Source organism: Trichomycterus rosablanca, chromosome 13 (genome assembly GCF_030014385.1).
Source record: "Trichomycterus rosablanca isolate fTriRos1 chromosome 13, fTriRos1.hap1, whole genome shotgun sequence".
In the NCBI taxonomy this organism is placed as follows: Eukaryota; Metazoa; Chordata; class Actinopteri; order Siluriformes; family Trichomycteridae; genus Trichomycterus; species Trichomycterus rosablanca.
The window spans coordinates 36,800,173-36,820,005 of NC_086000.1; the positions used below are offsets into that span (position 1 = coordinate 36,800,173).

A 19,833-nucleotide genomic window follows, 5' to 3' on the forward strand; every position below is an offset into this window, starting at 1 on the left:
TGTTAGTTTGTGTGAGTATGTGTGTGTGTGTTTATGTGTGTGAGAGAGAAAGTGTGTTTGTGTGTTTGTTTGAGTGTGTGTGTGTGTTTGTTTGAGTGTGTTTGTGTGAGAGTGTGTGTTTGTGTGTTTGTTTGAGTGTGTGTGTGTGTGTGTGTGTGTTTATATGTGTGTGAGAGAGAAAGTGTGTGTGTGTGTGTGTTTGTGTGTTTGTTTGAGTGTGTGTGTGTGTGTGTGTGTGTTTGAGTGTGTTTGTGTGAGAAAGTGTGTTTTTGTTAGTGTGTGTGTTTGCCTTGTGATGGACTGGCAACCTGTCCAGGGTGTTTCCTACCTGTCGCCCAGTGAACTGTACCCTGTACCCACTGTGACCCTGACCAGGATAAAGCAGTGGTAAAACAGTCCTGAATGAAAGTTGTAAGGGTGCAGCCGTTACAGATTTCAGTGATTTCTGAAGCGGATCATTTCCTGTGACTGAATAAATGGAATTAAAACCACTCCTCTTCCTGTAGCGTCCAGGTTCGCATTCGGACCGAGGCTACTGACCGGACCGAGGCTTTCATCGATCGTAGCTTGGTGACCGTGCTAACTGACTTGTGTTTCCGTATCCTGGTCAGTTTGACCATCATCGCCCTGCCTGAGCCGTTCCTGACTGCAGTATTTGATACTAAACTCCTCTCAGTACCAACCAAAATCCTTTTAATGCCAGTTATATATTATGGTTTGAGGCCAGACAAGAACAAGAAAGCTCTTGATCGTCCACACACAGTCCACTGCTCTCCATCTGAAGGCCAGACTGCATCTTCCTCTGAGATCCTAAAATATCCGCTCTGAAGCTGAAGCTATTTTTGTTCTGTGAGGATGTCACGACTCAGAAACAGAGCAGCGTGGCTCCGAGCTTTACATTCTGTATTCTTTATTTTATTATCTGTTTTATTCCTGTACTTCCTTTTTCTCTGTTGGAGACCCTGATGGCGTACGGAGGGTATACTCTCCTGACACGCCCTCACTTCTTATTCGTTAATACTTCGGTGAATCGGCACATGAGGTCGGTCTCGCGCACGGAGAGTCACGTGCTGATCTCCACGTTCCTCCACTTCTGTACAGGCGGCTCAGGCTACTAACCAGGGTCCTTACACGGCCTCTTAGACCCCACCCACTTTTTAGTCCAGTCTTTTCCCGCCCAGCAGACTAGCGGCCGATATTGTCTGCTGCATTGCCGATCGTTCCCACTGGGGGGCAGTGTATTCTGTTGACAGCCCGTCAGTAATTCTGTCTGAAGTACACTATGTGGTCACAAGTATTTGGACACCTGACCATGAGAAGGCTTCTCACCAGACTTTGAAGTACAGTGCCTTGCAAAAGTATTCAGCCCCCTTGAACTTTTCAACCTTTTGCCACATTTCAGGCTTTAAACATAAAGATATGAAATTGTAATTTTTTGTGAAGAATCAACAACAAGTGCGACACAATTGTGAAGTGGAACGAAATTTATTGGATATTTTAAACTTTTTTTAGAAATAAAAAACTAAAAAGTGGGGCGTGCAATATTATTCAGCCCCTTTACTTTCAGTGCAGCAAACTCACTCCAGAAGTTCAGTGAGGATCTCTGAATGATCCAATGTTGACCTAAATGACTGATGGTGATAAATAGAATCCACCTGTGTGTAATCAAGTCTCCGTATAAATGCACCTGCTCTGTGATAGTCTCAGAGTTCTGTTTAAAGCGCAGAGAGCATCATGAAGACCAAGGAACACACCAGGCAGGTCCGAGATACTGTTGGGGAGAAGTTTAAAGCCGAATTTGGATACAAAAAGATTTCCCAAGCTTTAAACATCTCAAGGAGCACTGTGCAAGCGATCATATTGAAATGAAGGGAGTATCAGACCACTGCAAATCTACCAAGACCCGGCCGTCCCTCTAAACTTTCAGCTCAAACAAGGAGAAGACTGATCAGAGATGCAGCCAAGAGGCCCATGATCACTCTGAATGAACTGCAGAGATCTACAGCTGAGGTGGGAGACTCTGTCCATAGGACACAATCAGTCGTACACTGCACAAATCTGGCCTTTATGGAAGAGTGGCAAGAAGAAAGCCATTTCTCAAAGATATCTATAAAAAGTCACCTGGGAGACACACCAAACATGTGGAAGAAGGTGCTCTGGTCAGATGAAACCAAAATCGAACTTTTTGGCCACAACGCAAAACGTTATGTTTGGCGTAAAAGCAACACAGCTCATCACCCTGAACACACCATCCCCACTGTCAAACATGGTGGTGGCAGCATCATGGTTTGGGCCTGCTTTTCTTCAGCAGGGACAGGGAAGATGGTTAAAATTGATGGGAAGATGGATGGAGCCAAATACAGGACCATTCTGGAAGAAAACCTGTTGCAGTCTGCAAAAGACCTGAGACTTATCGGAGATTTATCTTCCAACAAGACAATGATCCAAAACATAAAGCAAAATCTACAATGGAATGGTTCACAAATAAACGTATCCAGGTGTTAGAATGGCCAAGTCAAAGTCCAGACCTGAATCCCATCGAGAATCTGTGGAAAGAGCTGAAAACTGCTGTTCACAAACGCTCTCCATCCAACCTCACTGAGCTCGAGCTGTTTTGCAAGGAAGAATGGGCAAAAATTTCTGTCTCTCGATGTGCAAAACTGATAGAGACATACCCCAAGCGACTTGCAGCTGTAATCGCAGCAAAAGGTGGCGCTACAAAGTATTAACGCAAGGGGGCTGAATAGTATTGCACGCCCCACTTTTCAGTTTTTTATTTCTAAAAAAAGTTTAAAATATCCAATAAATTTCGTTCCACTTCACGATTGTGTCCCACTTGTTGTTGATTCTTCACAAAAAAATTACAATTTCATATCTTTATGTTTAAAGCCTGAAATGTGGCAAAAGGTTGAAAAGTTCAAGGGGGCTGAATACTTTTGCAAGGCACTGTATGTCTGTGTGTGGGAATTTGTGCCTGTTCAGTCAAAGCATGAAATTTTTTATATGGCTGGGCGCTGATCGATCAGATGATGTTCCGGTTCATTCCAGAGCTGTTGAGTGGGGCTGAGGTCAGGACCTCACAGGGGCTCAGTCATGCTGGAACAGGAAGGGGACCTTCCCTAAACTGTTCTTATAGCACTGATTTATTACACCTGTTAGCAACTGCTGTGGCTGAAACAAATGATGAGGCAGTTGTAGCCTAGCGGTTAAGTAAACTAGATGGACTAGTAAACTAAAAGTCACTGGTTCAAGCCCCATCACTGCCAGGTTGCCACCGTTGGACCCCTGAGCAAGGCCCTTAACCCTCAATTGTTTAGACAATATATATTATCACAGTACTGTAAGTCGCTTTGGATAAAAGCGTCTGCTAAATGCCGTAAATGTAAACTCAATAATTAGAAGGGGCGTCCCAATAATTTTGTCTATATAGTGAAATGTGGACCCAAAAGGCACCACATCCTGTTATAAGGAACACCACGCCCCGAAAAGATCCTGTTTCCTCCACCAGATCTTCCGTTTCCGCATGACAGATCCTGTTTCCTGGATCTAACCTCACTCGAACCGTGTACACGTGTTCATATTTAAAAAAGAAGCTTCGGTACGTTTGCTTTGTCGTAACACAACGATATTAAAATGATAAACTAGTGGGTGTTCGGGTGGCTCAGCGGGCTGATATGGAAGCCCAGTTCAGCATGCGGTGCTGATTTGCCGTGTATGAAGGAGGGAGGGTCGGACTGGGTTACACCTCATCGCTGCTGCTGTTTTTTCAATGATAGGTGAAGCTTTTTGCCAACTTTGGTCACCTACAGGTCATGTATACAGGGTTAAAGTCTAGGACAGATACTATCTAGGAGGTGTCAGTGAGCCTTGGGGGGGGGGGGGGTCCTACCTATAGCCTACGTTCGGTCTTGGAGAATGGACAAATATATACTTCAAAAGTGCAAAGCTCAATAGATGGTGACTACAAATGATTCCAATTCATTTGTTGATGCGGATCTCACTGAAGCAGGACTAGTAATCAAAAGCTTGCTGGTTCAAGCCCCGTCACTGCCAGGTTGCCACTGTTGGGCCCCTGAGCAAGGCCCTTAACCCTCAGTTGCTTAGACAGTATACTGTCACAGTACTGTAAGTGCTTTGTATAAAAGCGTCCGCTAAATGCTGAAAATGTAAATGTAAAAGTAAATGTTTCTACACAACATAGTGGCTCACAGCAAGATACAGGTCTTGGGTTCGATTCCCAGATGGTGTGGTCCGGGTCCTTTCTGTGTGGAGTTTGCATGTTCTCCCTGTATCTGTGTCCAAAGACGCGCAGCCCTGACCAGGATAAACCGGTGGTTAAACAGACAATGAATGAATGAAATCAACACAAAACATTTTATCATCAACATTTTGGGCAGGTGTAGGCTAGTGGTTTAGGTACTGGACTAGTAATCAAAAGGTTACTGGTTCAAGCCCCACCACTGCCAGGTTGCCACTGCTGGGCCCTTGAGCAAGGCCCTTAATCTCATTTGCTTAGACAATATACTGTCACACTATTGTAAGTGCTCTGTATAAAAGCGTCTGCTAAATGCTGAAAATGTAAATGTTTGTTTCTACACAAGAAGGTCCTGGGTTCGATTCCCAGATGGAGCGCTCCGGGTCCTTTCTGTGTGGAGTTTGCATGTTCTCCCTGTATCTCCCTGTATCTGTGTGAGTTTCCTCCCACAGTCCAAAGATGTGCAGTCAGGTCAACTGGAGAAACTAAAGTCACCCTATTGTGTGTGTGTGTGTGTGTGTATGTGTGTGTGAGTTTGTGTGAGAAAGAGTGTTTGTGTGAGAGAGAAAGTGTGTGTTTGTGTATGTGTGTATTATAGAGAGTATGAGTTTGTGTGAGAGTGTGTGTGTGTGAGTTTGTGTGAGAGTGTGTGTTTGTGTGAGGAGAGGGAGTGTGAGAGAGAAAATGTGTTTGTGTTTGTATGAAAGAGTGTGTGTGCGTGTGTGTGTGTGTGTGTCAGTGTGTCAGTGTGTGTGAGAGAGTGTGTGTGTGTTTGTATGTGTGACGGTGTTTATTTAAGTCTGTATGTGTGTGAGTTTGTGTCAGTGTGTGTGTGTGTGTGTGTGTCAGTGTGTGTGTGTGTGTTTGTGTCAGTGTGTGTGTTTGTGTGTGTGTGTGTGTGTTTGTGTCAGTGTGTGTGAGAGAGAGTGTGTCTGTCAGTATGAGAGAGAAAGTGTGTGTGAGTGTGTATGTGTGTGAGTGAGAGTTTGTATGAAAGAGAGTGTGTGTGTGTGTGAGAGTGTGTGTTTGTATAAAAGAGACTGGCGACCTGTCCAGACCTGTTTCCTTCCTGTCACCCAGTAACTGTACCCACTGCGACCCTGACCAGGATAAAGCGGTGCTAAAACAGGCATGAATAAATAAATGTACACTTGTAAGGGTGTCGCCGTTACAGACTGCTGTGATTTCTGCAGCGGTTTATTTCTGACACGAGTTTATGCTGATCCTCATGAGAGTTGGAAATGAATGGGTCGTGTTTGAGGCCCATTTATATGCGCCTGAGAGGACACTGGTCTGTTGCTGGTCTGTTGCTGTGGGATTCCGCTTCACACTGGTGTAAATGGGCTCTTTTTACTGCTGCCAGCTGATTTAAATGCACAGTCACGGTGCCCGATGTGAACGAGCTGGTAAAGAGGTACGTGGGTGTTGGTGATGCCGAGCGTTCTCTGAGCTGGACGTGTTTATATCGAATATTTCAGATCTGTGGATGATCTGGGGTTCCTGTAGCTGAACACATTCATTAGCTTTGTGTTAATGAATGAGTGAACACAGTGAATGCGCCGGGTCCTATTCAGACCACCCACGTGTTACACAAGCAGTGTAGGGAGGGAGGGGCGCGTGGTCGGGGTCACTAAAGCTACCTAAAACTAATGCACTAAACACTAATCCAAAAAATAATCCCCTGGTAATTTAGCCATATCCAGTTACCAAGGAGGGCTGTGACTAACACAGTCCTGACCGCTTCTTTTCTCCTGCAGCAGACGGGTTCACTGTTTATATGCTTATATGGAGATCCGTATCGCGCACAGAGAGTCACGCACCGATCTCTATTATCCCCCGTCTCTGTGCAGCGCCATCGTTCAGCCAGCAGAGGTCGTAACTGCAGCAGTTATGAGGAACCCCTACGACCCTCCCGCCCACAGCCCAGGCGCTCTAGCCTGTTTCACCGCAGCTCCACCCAAGTGCCTTGGGTGCTCAACCAGCATATCCAGCTTAATCCATTTGGTTGGCCAGTGTTACCAGTCTAGCCTATGTATGTTGCTAAGCAGTATGACTAGCCTGTACCAGAGTGCTCAACCAGCATATCCAGCTTGTTGACCTGTTTGAGTGATTGGTTTACTTAGCTGGTATTTACCCATTATTGTATTGATTTGGTTATTGGTTTGACTGGTCTATGCTCTTGGTTTATCTGCTCTCCAACTAGCATGACCAGCCTAATTATGTATCTGCATATGATCAGCCTATATGAGGTGGCCAACCAGCCTGACGAGTCTAGCCAGGGTGCTAAACCAGCATGTCCAGCTTAACTGATGTGGTTGACCAGTGAGAATGGCAGCTTGTCGACCTGTTTGAGTGATTAGTTTATCTACGATTGCCAACCTAGTTTTTTTTACCCATTATTGAATTGATTTGGTTATTGGCTTTACTGGTCCAAGCTCTTGGATTACCTGCTCTCCAACCAGCATGACCAGCCTAACTAGGCAAACTGAACAGCATGACCAGCTTAATTTAGGTGCTTGGCCAGTGTATCCTGCCTAATTACCAGGAGAATCAGCCTATACAAGGTGGCCAACCAGCCTTACCAGTCTAACCAGGGTGCTTAACCAGCATATTCAGCTTGTTGACCTGTTTGAGTGATTAGTTCATCTACGATTGCCAACCTAGCTGGTATTTACCCATTATTGTAATGATTTGGTTATTGGTTTGACTGATCTAAGCTCATGGCTTAACTAGCTGTCCAGCTAGCATGACCAGCCTAACTAGTCAGGCTGAACAGCATGACCAGCTTAATCTAGGTGGTTGGCCAGTGTATCCTGCCTAATTACCAGTATGATCAGCCTATACAAGGTGGCCAACCAGCCTGACCAGTCTAACCAGGGTGCTTAACCAGCATATCCAGCCTAACCCATATGGTGGACTAGCTGGAATAGCAGCTTGTTGACCTGTTTGAGTGAGTAAGTAGTTTATCTACAATTGCCAACCTAGCTGGTTTTTACCCATTATTGAATTGATTTGGTTATTTGTTTGACTGGTCTAAGCTCATGGTGTACCTAGCTGTCCAACTAGCATGAGCAGCCTAACTAGGCAGGCTGAACAGCATGACCAGCTTAATCAAGGCGGTTGGCCAGTGTATCCTGCCTAATTACAGTATGATCAGCCTATAAGGTGGCCAACCAGCCTGACCAGTCTAACCAGGTTGCTTAACCAGCATATTCAGCTTTTTGACCTGTTTGAGTGATTAGTTTATCTACGATTGCCAACCTAGCTGGTATTTACCCATTATTAAATTGATTTGGCTATTGGTTTGACTGGTCTAAGCTCATGGTGTACCTAGCTCTCCAACCAGCATGACCAGCCTAACTATGCAGGCTGAACAACCAGCATATCCAGCTTAAACTATTTGGTTGGCCAGTGTTACCAGTCTAACCTATGTATGTTGCTAACCAGTATGATCAGCACGTGTGGCGCTGCACCAAACTACGCCAACCCATTAGTGTTGGGTTCGAATCTCAGCTGTGCTATCGGTCAGTCGGGCGTCTGCATGGGCATGATTGGCCGAAACAGCCTAGCCATTGGGAGGTGCACTTGTCAGTGCTCTCTCAGTGCAAGTCCCAAGCCCGGATAGAAATAGGAGAGCTGTGCCAGGATGGGCATCAGGTGTAAAAACTGTGCCGAGTCTGGTATGAGGACCAGCCGATTTTTCCCTGCAGGTTCCTCACAGCTCGGAGTGAAACTGTGTGTTGGAGACCACCGTAGATGAGCGCTGGTGCGAGTCCGCTGTTATTTATGTGTTTTTTCGGAGTGCGAAGAGCCCTGCTCTCGTTTCTCATGAGCGTTTCGGGTTCAGTTTCCCTGGAAACCAACAATCCGTCACCATGGTTACTAACCCACGCGCTGGACCGAGAGCTCAGTTCCTCCCACACGACCTGCTGGAGTAATTCATCACCGTTCACATCAAACTTCACAGACACCTCGCTCCTGTTATTCCTGCTCCTAACGCCCCACATCCCGGTCTAAACCCGAATCAGACGTCTTCAGACGCTTTTAAACCGTCCGCTTACTTTATAAAAGAGGAATTAGGACCTATTTTTACTTTATAACTGAAGGAAATCCTCAAATGTTGCACCAAAGTGGAAATTGTGAGCTCACGTCTTACATAACTACCAGCACTGTACCAACACTACGTAACCACAGGAACACTCTTCCAGAATCTCATTTCAAGAGTCAAGAGAGGTTTTATTGTCATTTCAGCTGATACAAGTACATATTAAAATGAAACGACACTTCTCCAGGACCAGGGTGCAACATAGAACACAAAGTGCAAGACAGTACAGTACACAGTGCAGACAGACAACAGTAAAATAAATACCAACAAGACATTTCTAATCTAAAAGGAAATTAAGGAAGACAAGACTAGAGACGAGTGTTGATCAGTACATGTTACTGAGTAAATGGTACGTGAGGTAGAAAGCATGTTCTGATATGCAGTTAGCAGCGTAGGGTTTTTATAGCAGCAGAGATCTACAAGAATAATGTGCAACAATGCGAAAACTTGTGCAAATTGCAATATTGTGAAAAGATGCAAGTAATACAGTCACAGTAGTACAATACAGTAGTTGTATGTATTTAAGTTGTGTGTGTGTGTGTCAGAGTCCATCATGTTTGTGTGTGTGTGTGTGTGTGTGTGTGTGTGTGTCCGAATCCATCTGTATGTGTGTGTCAGAGTTTATCATGTATGTATTTGTGTGTCAAGGTCCATTATGCGTGTGTGTGTGTGTGTGTGTGTGTGTGTGTCAGAGTCCATCATGTATGTACAGTATATGTGTGTGTGTGTGTGTGTGTGTCAGAGTCCATCATGTACAGTGCCTTGCAAAAGTATTCAGCCCCCTTGAACTTTTCAACCTTTTGCCACATTTCAGGCTTCAAACATAACGATATGAAATTGTAATTTTTTGTGAAGAATCAACAACAAGCGGGACACAATCGTGAAGTGGAACGAAATTTATTGGATATTTAAAAATTTTTTTAGAAATAAAAAACTGAAAAGTGGGGCGTGCAATATTATTCAGCCCCCTTGCGTTAATACTTTGTAGCGCCACCTTTTGCTGCGATTACAGCTGCAAGTCGCTTGGGGTATGTCTCTATCAGTTTTGCACATCGAGAGACAGACATTTTTGCCCATTCTTCCTTGCAAAACAGCTCGAGCTCAGTGAGGTTGGATGGAGAGCGTTTGTGAACAGCAGTTTTCAGCTCTTTCCACAGATTCTCGATGGGATTCAGGTCTGGACTTTGACTTGGCCATTCTAACACCTGGATACGTTTATTTGTGAACCATTCCATTGTAGATTTTGCTTTATGTTTTGGATCATTGTCTTGTTGGAAGATAAATCTCCGTCCCAGTCTCAGATCTTTTGCAGACTGCAACAGGTTTTCTTCCAGAATGGTCCTGTATTTGGCTCCATCCATCTTCCCATCAATTTTAACCATCTTCCCTGTCCCTGCTGAAGAAAAGCAGGCCCAAACCATGATGCTGCCACCACCATGTTTGACAGTGGGGATGGTGTGTTCAGGGTGATGAGCTGTGTTGCTTTTACGCCAAACATAACGTTTTGCATTGTGGCCAAAAAGTTCGATTTTGGTTTCATCTGACCAGAGCACCTTCTTCCACATGTTTGGTGTGTCTCCCAGGTGACTTTTTATAGATATCTTTGAGAAATGGCTTTCTTCTTGCCACTCTTCCATAAAGGCCAGATTTGTGCAGTGTACGACTGATTGTGTCCTATGGACAGAGTCTCCCACCTCAGCTGTAGATCTCTGCAGTTCATTCAGAGTGATCATGGGCCTCTTGGCTGCATCTCTGATCAGTCTTCTCCTTGTTTGAGCTGAAAGTTTAGAGGGACGGCCAGGTCTTGGTAGATTTGCAGTGGTCTGATACTCCTTCCATTTCAATATGATCGCTTGCACAGTGCTCCTTGAGATGTTTAAAGCTTGGGAAATCTTTTTGTATCCAAATCCGGCTTTAAACTTCTCCACAACAGTATCTCGGACCTGCCTGGTGTGTTTCTTGGTCTTCATGATGCTCTCTGCGCTTTAAACAGAACTCTGAGACTGTCACAGAGCAGGTGCATTTATACGGAGACTTGATTACACACAGGTGGATTCTATTTATCACCATCAGTCATTTAGGTCAACATTGGATCATTCAGAGATCCTCACTGAACTTCTGGAGTGAGTTTGCTGCACTGAAAGTAAAGGGGCTGAATAATATTGCACGCCCCACTTTTTAGTTTTTTATTTCTAAAAAAAGTTTAAAATATCCAATAAATTTCGTTCCACTTCACGATTGTGTCCCACTTGTTGTTGATTCTTCACAAAAAATTACAATTTCATATCGTTATGTTTGAAGCCTGAAATGTGGCAAAAGGTTGAAAAGTTCAAGGGGGCTGAATACTTTTGCAAGGCACTGTATGTACAGTATATGTGTGTGTGTGTGTGTGTGTGTCAGAGTCCATCATGTATGTACAGTATATGTGTGTGTGTGTGTCAGTTTATCATGTATGTACAGTATATACAGTATGTGTGTGTGTGTGTGTGTGTGTGTGTGTGTGTGTGTCAGAGTCCATCGTGTGTGTGTGTGTCAGATTTTATCATGTGTGTGTGTGTGTGTGTGTGTGTGTGTCAGAGTCCATCGTGTGTGTGTGTGTCAGATTTTATCATGTGTGTGTGTGTGTGTCAGAGTCCATCATGTATGTACAGTATATATGTGTGTGTGTGTGTGTGTGTCAGATTTTATCATGTATGTGTGTGTGTGTGTGTGTCAGAGTCCATCATGTATGTACAGTATATGTGTGTGTGTGTGTGTCAGAGGCCATCATGTGAGTGTGTGTCAGATTTTATCGTGTGTGTGTGTCAGAGTTTATCATGTATGTACAGTATATGTGTGTGTGTGTGTGTCAGAGTCCATCATGTATGTACAGTATATGTGTGTGTGTGTGTGTGTCAGAGTCCATCATGTATGTACAGTATATGTGTGTGTGTGTGTGTGTGTGTCAGAGTCCATCATGTATGTACAATATATATGTGTGTGTGTGTGTGTGTGTGTCAGAGTCCATCATGTATGTACAGTATATGTGTGTGTGTGTGTGTGTGTGTGTGTGTCAGAGTCCATCATGTATGTACAGTATATACAGTATGTGTGTGTGTGTGTGTGTGTGTCAGAGTCCATCATGTATGTACAGTATATACAGTATGTGTGTGTGTGTGTGTCAGAGTCCATCATGTATGTACAGTATATGTGTGTGTGTGTGTGTCAGAGTCCATCATGTATGTACAGTATATGTGTGTGTGTGTGTGTGTCAGAGTCCATCATGTATGTACAGTATATGTGTGTGTGTGTGTGTGTGTGTGTCATGTATGTACAATATACAGTATATGTGTGTGTGTGTGTGTGTGTCAGAGTCCATCATGTATGTACAGTATATGTGTGTGTGTGTGTGTCAGAGTTCATCATGTGTGTGTGTGTCAGAGTTTATCATGTATGTGTGTGTGTGTGTGTGTGTGTGTCAGAGTTCATCATGTATGTGTGTGTGTGTGTGTGTGTGTGTGTGTGTGTGTGTCAGAATTCATCATGTATGTGTGTGTGTATGTGTGTGTGTGTGTGTGTCAGAGTCCATCAGTTCAGACTAGAGTTCAGGAGTCTGATGGCTTGTGGAATGAAGCTGTTACACGGTGTAGTTGTGTTAGTCTGAATGCTGCGGTACCTTCTCCCAGACAGCAGGAGAGTTAAAAGTCCATGTGATGGATGTGATGGATCCTCCACAATGCTGAGAGCTTTGCGGATGCAGCGATTGTTGAAAACTGTTATAGTTGAGAATTTTATAGTTGTATTATCGTATTTTAGCTCAAGATACCAAAAAAAACCTAACAAGCATCCAAACGTTTTCAAACCTCAATTTTTTACTTTTATTTTGCGCTTCTGTTGTTCCGTTCTGTTCTGTTCTCACCTTTTCTATGAAAAACAAGGTGGTCTGTTTAAACTGGTTAATATAGCTGACCAGCTAGAATAGCAGCTTGTTAACCCGTTTGATTAATATTAGGTAATCTATGACCGTCAACCTAGCTGGTATTTACCCATTATGGTATTGATTTGGTTATTGGTTGACAGGTTCTTGGTTTACCTAGCTCTCCACTAGCTTGGTTTAACTTGGCTGACTTGGGTGCTTAACCAGTTTAACCTACATATGTTGCTAACCAGTATGATCAGCCTATACCAGGGTGCTCAACCAGCATATGCAGATTAACTCAAACGGTGGACTAGCTATAATATCAGCTTGTTAATCTGAGTGATTAGTTTATCTACCCTTGCCAACCTGGCTCATATTTACCCATTATTATATTAATGGTTTGACTGGTCTAAGCTCATGGTTAAACTGGGCCGCCAGCATAACTGACTCTACCTAGTTCTCCAACCAGCATTAGTCTTAACTAGGCAGGCTTAACTTGTCTGACTTGCGTGCTTAACCAGCATATCCAGCTTAATATATTTGCTTGGGCAGTGTTACCAGTCTAACTTATTTGACCGTGTGATTGTGTGCAGGTCAGCAGAGGGTCTTGGTGAGCAGTCTGCTGGTGTGTCATGGTTTGTTACTGGTGGGGACGAATCTCGGGGTGACGGTGGCTCTGAGCGTACCCCGACTACAGGGAATACCCAAAGTTACAGGTGGGTACTAATCATATAATATATCCTTATATTCTTATATATATATATACACACCGATCAGCCATAACATTAAAACCACCTTCTTGTTTCTACACTCACTGTCCATTTTATCAGCTCCACTTACCATATAGAAGCACTTTGTAGTTCTACAATTACTGACTGTAGTCCATCTGATTCTCTACATGCTTTGTTACCCCCCACAGGACCACCACAGAGCAGGTATTATTTAGGTGGTGGATCATTCTCAGCACTGCAGTGACACTGACATGGTGGTGGTGTGTTAGTGTGTGTTGTGCTGGTATGAGTGGATCAGACACAGCGGCGCTGCTGGAGTTTTTAAACACCTCACTGTCACTGCTGGACTGAGAATAGTCCACCGACCAAAAACATCCAACCGACAGCGCCCCGTGGGCAGCGTCCTGTGACCACTGATGAAGGTCTAGAAGATGACCAACTCAAACAGCAGCAATAGATGAGCGATCGTCTCTGACTTTACATCTACAAGGTGGACCAGCTAGGTATGAGTGTCTATTAGAGTGGACACTGAGTGGACACGGTACTTAAAAACTCCAGCAGCGCTGCTGTGTCTGATCCACTCATACCAGCACAACACACACTAACACACCACCACCATGTCAGTGTCACTGCAGTGCTGAGAATCATCCACCACCTAAATAATACCTGCTCTGTGGTGGTCCTGTGGGGGTCCTGACCATTGTAGAACAGCATGAAAGGGGGCTACAAAGCATGTAGAGAAACAGATGGACTACAGTCAGTAATTGTAGAACTACAGAGTGCTTCTATATGGTAAGTGGAGCTGATAAAATGGACAGTGAGTGTAGAAACAAGGAGGTGGTTTTAATGTTATGGCTGATCAGGGATTACTTTGCTTGAATAAATAAATAATAATTAAAATAACGACCACTACATTAAACATCGTGTTTGATCTTCAGGACGAGGCATGGTCTCCTTCCACGCCCATCACGGCCCTGTGAAGTTCCTCACCATGGCGTCGGCCGTACACAACACCGTACCCACCTCGCCCAGTCAGCCCGCCCCTCCTCCAGAAGACGACGAAACCCCGGGCGCTCCTTTAACCGAGGGTGGAGCGTCGGGGGACAGCGTCCACCCCGTACCGGCTCGGCAGGACTCGCTCTCGTCCTCGCGCAGTTCTCTGGAGCATGGTCCTGAGGACAGCGCCATCTACGACCTCCTCACCGACCCGGCGCGTTCCCACGGCGACAAGAGGGCGCGGCGGGTCGATGTGAGCTCGCTGCTGGTGCTGTCCGGCGGCCCGGGTCACCGGAGGATCAACCGGAAGAGCAAAGCCACGCGGCACGAGGAGAGCGTGCCCACCGTGATGGTGTGGCAGATCCCTGTGCAGGGCGTGTGATGCAGGTAGGGGGCGGTGCTGAGCTCCTAAAATCACAGTGCGTCTTTTTTTCTGGAGGCTTGTGGTTGCCATAGAGATCGTTTTTAACAATTAATAATGAAATTATGTAATAGTATTTAAAACTCAAGCTTTTTTTTTTTTTTTTTTTTTTATTAAACAAAACAAAATTTCACTCGACATCAAAGTTAAGCAGTCATTTAAAGTTTGTACAGGAACCCTATACCCATGCGCAGCCTTTAGCGGAATCCTTTTTTACCTATGCACTCTGCACAGGCGCCTCTCTATCTGCTAATCAGGGTCCTTGCACAGCGTTTGAAGACCCCACCCACATAGTCCGGTCATCCCGCCCTAGCAGAGACGTGTCTGCTGCAGGCACTGCCAATTATGCCCGCTAGATGGCGCCCAGCCGACCGGTGGCAACGCAGAGTTTCAAACCGAGGAGTTCAGAATCTCAGTGCTGGTGTGCTAGCGGAATATAGTACGCGGTATGGCTCTCTGTGAGAATCCATCGCTGGCTGGAGTAAGGAAGCGGCTGCCGACTTTATGCCGGTGCTGGTTTTCAGCCTTTCTCCTCCAATCAGAGGGTGGTGCAAGCAGCAAACGAACTGTAATAGGGGAATTGGAAATGACTAAATTGTGAGACAAAACAGCGAGTGAGGAATGTGATTAGTGGAGGAGCTTATGAGCAGTAATAATGAAGAGAAGTTTAGTGCTCCTGTCTCCTTCTTTTACTACATTAAACCACGTTAAGCTTTATTTTGAACCAGAAGCGTTTTAGACTCTGGGAGAAGCTGATTCTGATTCTCACCGTTTCTCAGAAGCTCGAGCTGTAACACAAGTTTAAAAGTGAAACAGGGAGGAAAATCCAGATAAACACAGATACATGTGGAGCTGTAACACTGGATCTAACACAGATTCGTCTCATATTCGCACTTTGATGATGTTTTATGTGTGTGTTTCCTCTGCAGGTTCAGAGACGTCGGTATTAAACAGACTGATGGTTTTGTCGTCCCGCTCTGTCTGGACGTTCGGCTGAGAGAATCGATCGGCGCTCGTTCTCGATCCAGCAGAGCGGACAGGACGTCAGCGGCGTGACCACCGAGTCCGTGGACGTTACTCGAGGTGCCTTTTTTTAAAATGGGAATCGAAACATCGCAATAGGACAGAGACTTTCTATTTTTGTTTTGTTTTTGTGAAACCTGTAAAAGCTGAAACCTGCTGACTGAGCTAACACTGCTAACACCGCTAACACCCAACGCTTTCGTGTGCCTTAGCCGCCGAGTTCAAAACGGGGCGGAGAAGAATCACACTTCCACCGAATAGTGGCTTAAGGATGCACAGCTCATTATTTAACACATACATATTTACATTTTTGTCCATGGACTTGAAGGGTAAGGGCCTTGCTGAAGGGCCCAACAATGGCAATCTGGCAGTGGTGGAGTGTGAACCATCGACCTTCTGCTTACTAGTCCACTTTAACCACTAGGCTACAGTTGCTATTAAGACACATTGTCATACACTATATGGACAGAAGTATTGGGACAGTAAATTGGGAGAATACGCTAGCATACCAGAGCTGGGATTTCGAATACATCATATTGAATCTCAGCTCTGCCATCCGGCTGGACTGGGCGGCCACATGAACAGCGATTGGACCAGGGTTTCTATAAACATAAATGGTGCAATTGCGACCTCTTCTGGCTGATTGGGGAATAATGCCGATCAGGGTGTGGCTCTCCGTGCACAAGGCTGATCTGCATATGAACTCACCTCGTGCAGGTGAAAAGAGGCAGTCGGAGGGGGCGTGTGTCAGTCTCGCTCTCCTCAGTCAGCAGTGGAGGGTTGTATCGGTAGAGGTGCAGCGTAACGCAATCGGGGTAATTAGATACGACTAAATTAGGGGAGAAAATTGGGGGGGAAAGCCAGATTGTAAAACAGAATGCAGACGAATTGTTGGGATACAGAAGATGGAACACGGCTGGTCTGGCAAAATCATTTGTTTATTGTTTGTTTGTTTGTTTGTTTGACTAAACTAACCAACATTTAAATGAATTAATCCTCATCAGTCCAATAATAATAATAATAATAATATTGTTATAATATTGTTATAATTATTATTATTCATCATTCAGTGGTTTCATCACTATTGTATTATTTATAACATCATAAACAGAGACGGCGATACCAAAGGTGGAACTGGTGTGACTGGTGAGGAACTGGACTGCTGATCGTTGCTCTATAGGAGAGATTAGGTTTAGGGTTGTATAGGATCGTATAGGATTGCGCGTGGGAGCGTTCAGGATTTCTGGCTGGCCAGACTTCCTGTTACCGCTAAATCAACGTTACTGTTTTACTGTCTGACACTAGCGTGGCGTATCCTGTTCCTAAATGAATAAGCCAGATGGGTGTTCAATACAAAAAACCTTTTATAAGATGTTTAATTATTCGATTTTTAACAACAACTTAATACGTTTGTCCACGTTTTATTTTACATTTCAATTTATAAAGTGTATCATTTTTCTACCTTTTCTACTCAAAATTATGAGGTTTTTATAAATTAAAATTCAACCCCAAATCAGAGAGAGTTGGGACAGTAAAATAAAATGCAGATAAAAAATAAAAACACAGAGTTTCTTACATTGACTTTGACTTTTATTTGATGTCAGACAGGATGATCCTGAGATATTTCATCTTTTATCTGCTCAACTTTATTTCATTTATTAATAAACATCCATTCCTGCATTTCAGGCCTGCAACACATTCCAAAAAAAGTTGGGACGGAGGCAATTTAGGGCGAGTAATGAGGTGAAAAAACTAAATTCCAAACAAGACAAAAGCATCCAGGAAAGGTTGAGAGTCTCTGATGAGTAAAGATGATCAGAGGATCCAGTTTGTCCACAAATGTGTGAGAAAATGATTGAAATGATTAAAAACAATGAACCTCAAAGAAAGATTGGAAGGGATTTGCATGTTCTCCCTCTACAGTGCAGAATATCATTAAATCATTCAAGGAATCAGGAGGAATTTCAGTGTGTAAAGGTCGAGGGTGCAGCTTAATCTGAACGCTCGTGATCTTTCATCCCTCAGACGGCGCCGCATCAAGAACCTCCACTCAACACTAGCTGATATAACCACATGGGTGAGGGATTAGTTTATCAAACCTTTATCACCTCTACAATACAGAGTTACTGCACTAATCATACTTAACACTTTACTGTGTAAAAAAGAAGCCTTATGTTAACCATGTCCAGAAGTGGCGTCGACTTCTCTGGGCTCGGAGGCATCTAGGATGGACCATCACACAGTGGAAACGTGTATTGTGGTCAGATGAATCAGCATTCCAGGTCTTGTTTGGAAAAAATGTACGCCGTGTGCTCCAAAACGTCTTTCAAGTGGTGAAAAGGAGCGGCAGCATTACAGATCCCAACTTTTTTTGGAATGTGTTCCAGGCCTGAAATGCAGGAATGGCTGTTTATTAATAAATAAAATGAAGTTGAGCAGATAAAAGATGAAATATCTCAGGTTCATCCTGTCTGACATCAAATAAAAGTCAAAGTGAATGTAAGAAACTCTGTGATTTTTAGTATCCATCCTGTCCCAACTCTTTCTGATTTGGGGTTGTAAGTTATTCATGAGCGATGTTACATGATTCACTTTTTGGTGCCTTTAGCCTCAACAAGGTCTTATGTGTAACATCAAAGCAAGGTGAAACCACTCTGACTTTCTTTGTGTGTGTGTGTGTGTGTGTGTGTGTGTGTGTGTGTGTGTACACACTGCTCACAGTTTGATTTATTATAACAGTATCTTCCATTTATTCTGACTGACTGAATTAAAAGCAATTAAACACGTATTTATACAAATCTGGACATTTCACTGTGTCTGTGTTTCTTTTTACTTTTCCTTACAGTAATAAACGAGAAATATCCCATAATGCAGCAGTTCTGAGCTTTAGCGGGTTGTGTGAGTCTTTTACTAAACCAACGTGGATGGGACTCGAACCCTGGCTGTGTTCAACCCCTGTCAGGGCTTCAACCATCCCAGCTTCTCAAAAGTATCTAAATGTTTTAGTATCTAAATGTCGGCTGCCTGCACTGCTGAAATTTGAACCCGGATCTTTTAGTTTAGTTTTATTGAAGTCGGTGAAGAGAACATTGCTTTAAAGCTTTGTGTGCTTTCAATTTCAATACAATTTTGCAAATACTGACAGCAAATTGTGTCAGATTAATTAAATGTCAAAAATGTCCCATATGCGCACTGCTTGCATTCATTTATTCCTACCACAGAGGTTCCCAAATCCTCCAAATTTGAGTACGTAAGATACAAAGTAAAAGGTCTGTAAATAAACCATATAAATCCAAATATTTCCAGTTCCCCATCTGACCAGAGCAAATAATACTCATCACTCCGAGGACAGACACACAACAGGTTCTTTTGTGTCTTCTCAGTCGCTGGGCTAATACAGCTGACGTCCGTGTTAGCCGGGCCCCTCAGCGACGAGGACGTCTGAGCCTGTGTCGTTATTTAAACCCAGTATTTATCTGCAGACTCACAGGGACAGTGAAGCAGCTGTCTGATATGATACCCCGCTTTTAATCGTCCACCATAATTGTCTCACTCATGGGAATGTTATGTTGTTGTTTTTAAACGCCCTTGCCTGCCGCCGTTTGCTGTTTGTTTGATGGTGATGCTGTGTAAGGACACCCTGCAGGGGAATCAACAAACCGCCCCGACCGTACAGGCCCACAGCTGGTCTTTCCTGCTCCGACATGCTGTCACGTTACAGAAAATATCACTTATACCTCTCTCCATTGTGCAAACTAGTATTCAGTCCGATCCGGGGGATTATCTGTGGAGGAAGCCTATTATTCTAAACACATGCTCAGCCAACGAGATGTGCAGGAATGCTTCAGCTTGTGGAAGGCCAGAGGTGCCAAAAGTGTCGTTCTTCTGAGCAATGATGAAGCCCAGTGTACGAGCAGTGTACTAACTGGCCACTTTATTAGTAACGCTTTTGAACGAGGATGAATGTGTTGAGTGACGTTGACCATAACATGGGTTGGTTTGGTTTGGGCAGTCTCTAGAGTTCAAACTGAAAACCAATCATCCAGTGACTGGCAATTTTGACCAGGCTGGTTTAAACAGACCTGATCAGGATCAGAATCAGCTTTATTCGGCAGGTATGTTTGCACACACAGTAAATTAGTTTCAGGCTGTTGGTAGCCAGTAGGCATGAGTACCTGTCCACTGTCCATCTGATTAGTCTCGCTGACCACACACACACGTCTAAGGTTATCCAGTTCAGTCTGAAAAAAGTACCACTGTCTAGCAAAACTTAAAAACAGGGCTAATTGGACGCCATCCATTCCGATACCACCGATGCCGATAAGCATCTACATCAATAGTTTTGTCTCTCAGTCAAAGCAGAGAATCCTGAACTGGTGAACTTAGTGATGTACTTTTACCTCT

The 19,833-nt window shown here is 44.1% G+C and overlaps 1 protein-coding gene across 2 annotated transcripts in view; it reads left to right on the forward strand.

Moving 5' to 3' along the window:
- Nucleotides 1-16,919, forward strand: part of arhgef10 (Rho guanine nucleotide exchange factor (GEF) 10) — an 83,721-nt gene extending 66,802 nt beyond the window's left edge. The window contains exons 28-30 of one of the 2 annotated variants that reach the window (XM_063006876.1): nt 12,852-12,974; nt 13,928-14,372; nt 15,336-16,919. In XM_063006876.1, coding sequence (XP_062862946.1) covers nt 12,852-12,974; nt 13,928-14,367 — 563 coding nt within the window. In that variant the 3' untranslated portion in view covers nt 14,368-14,372; nt 15,336-16,919. Of the gene's footprint in view, nt 1-12,851; nt 12,975-13,927; nt 14,373-15,335 lie in introns of those variants that run through there. The other variant, XM_063006877.1, reaches the window with a different exon arrangement.
- Nucleotides 16,920-19,833: the final 2,914 nt, after the last annotated feature.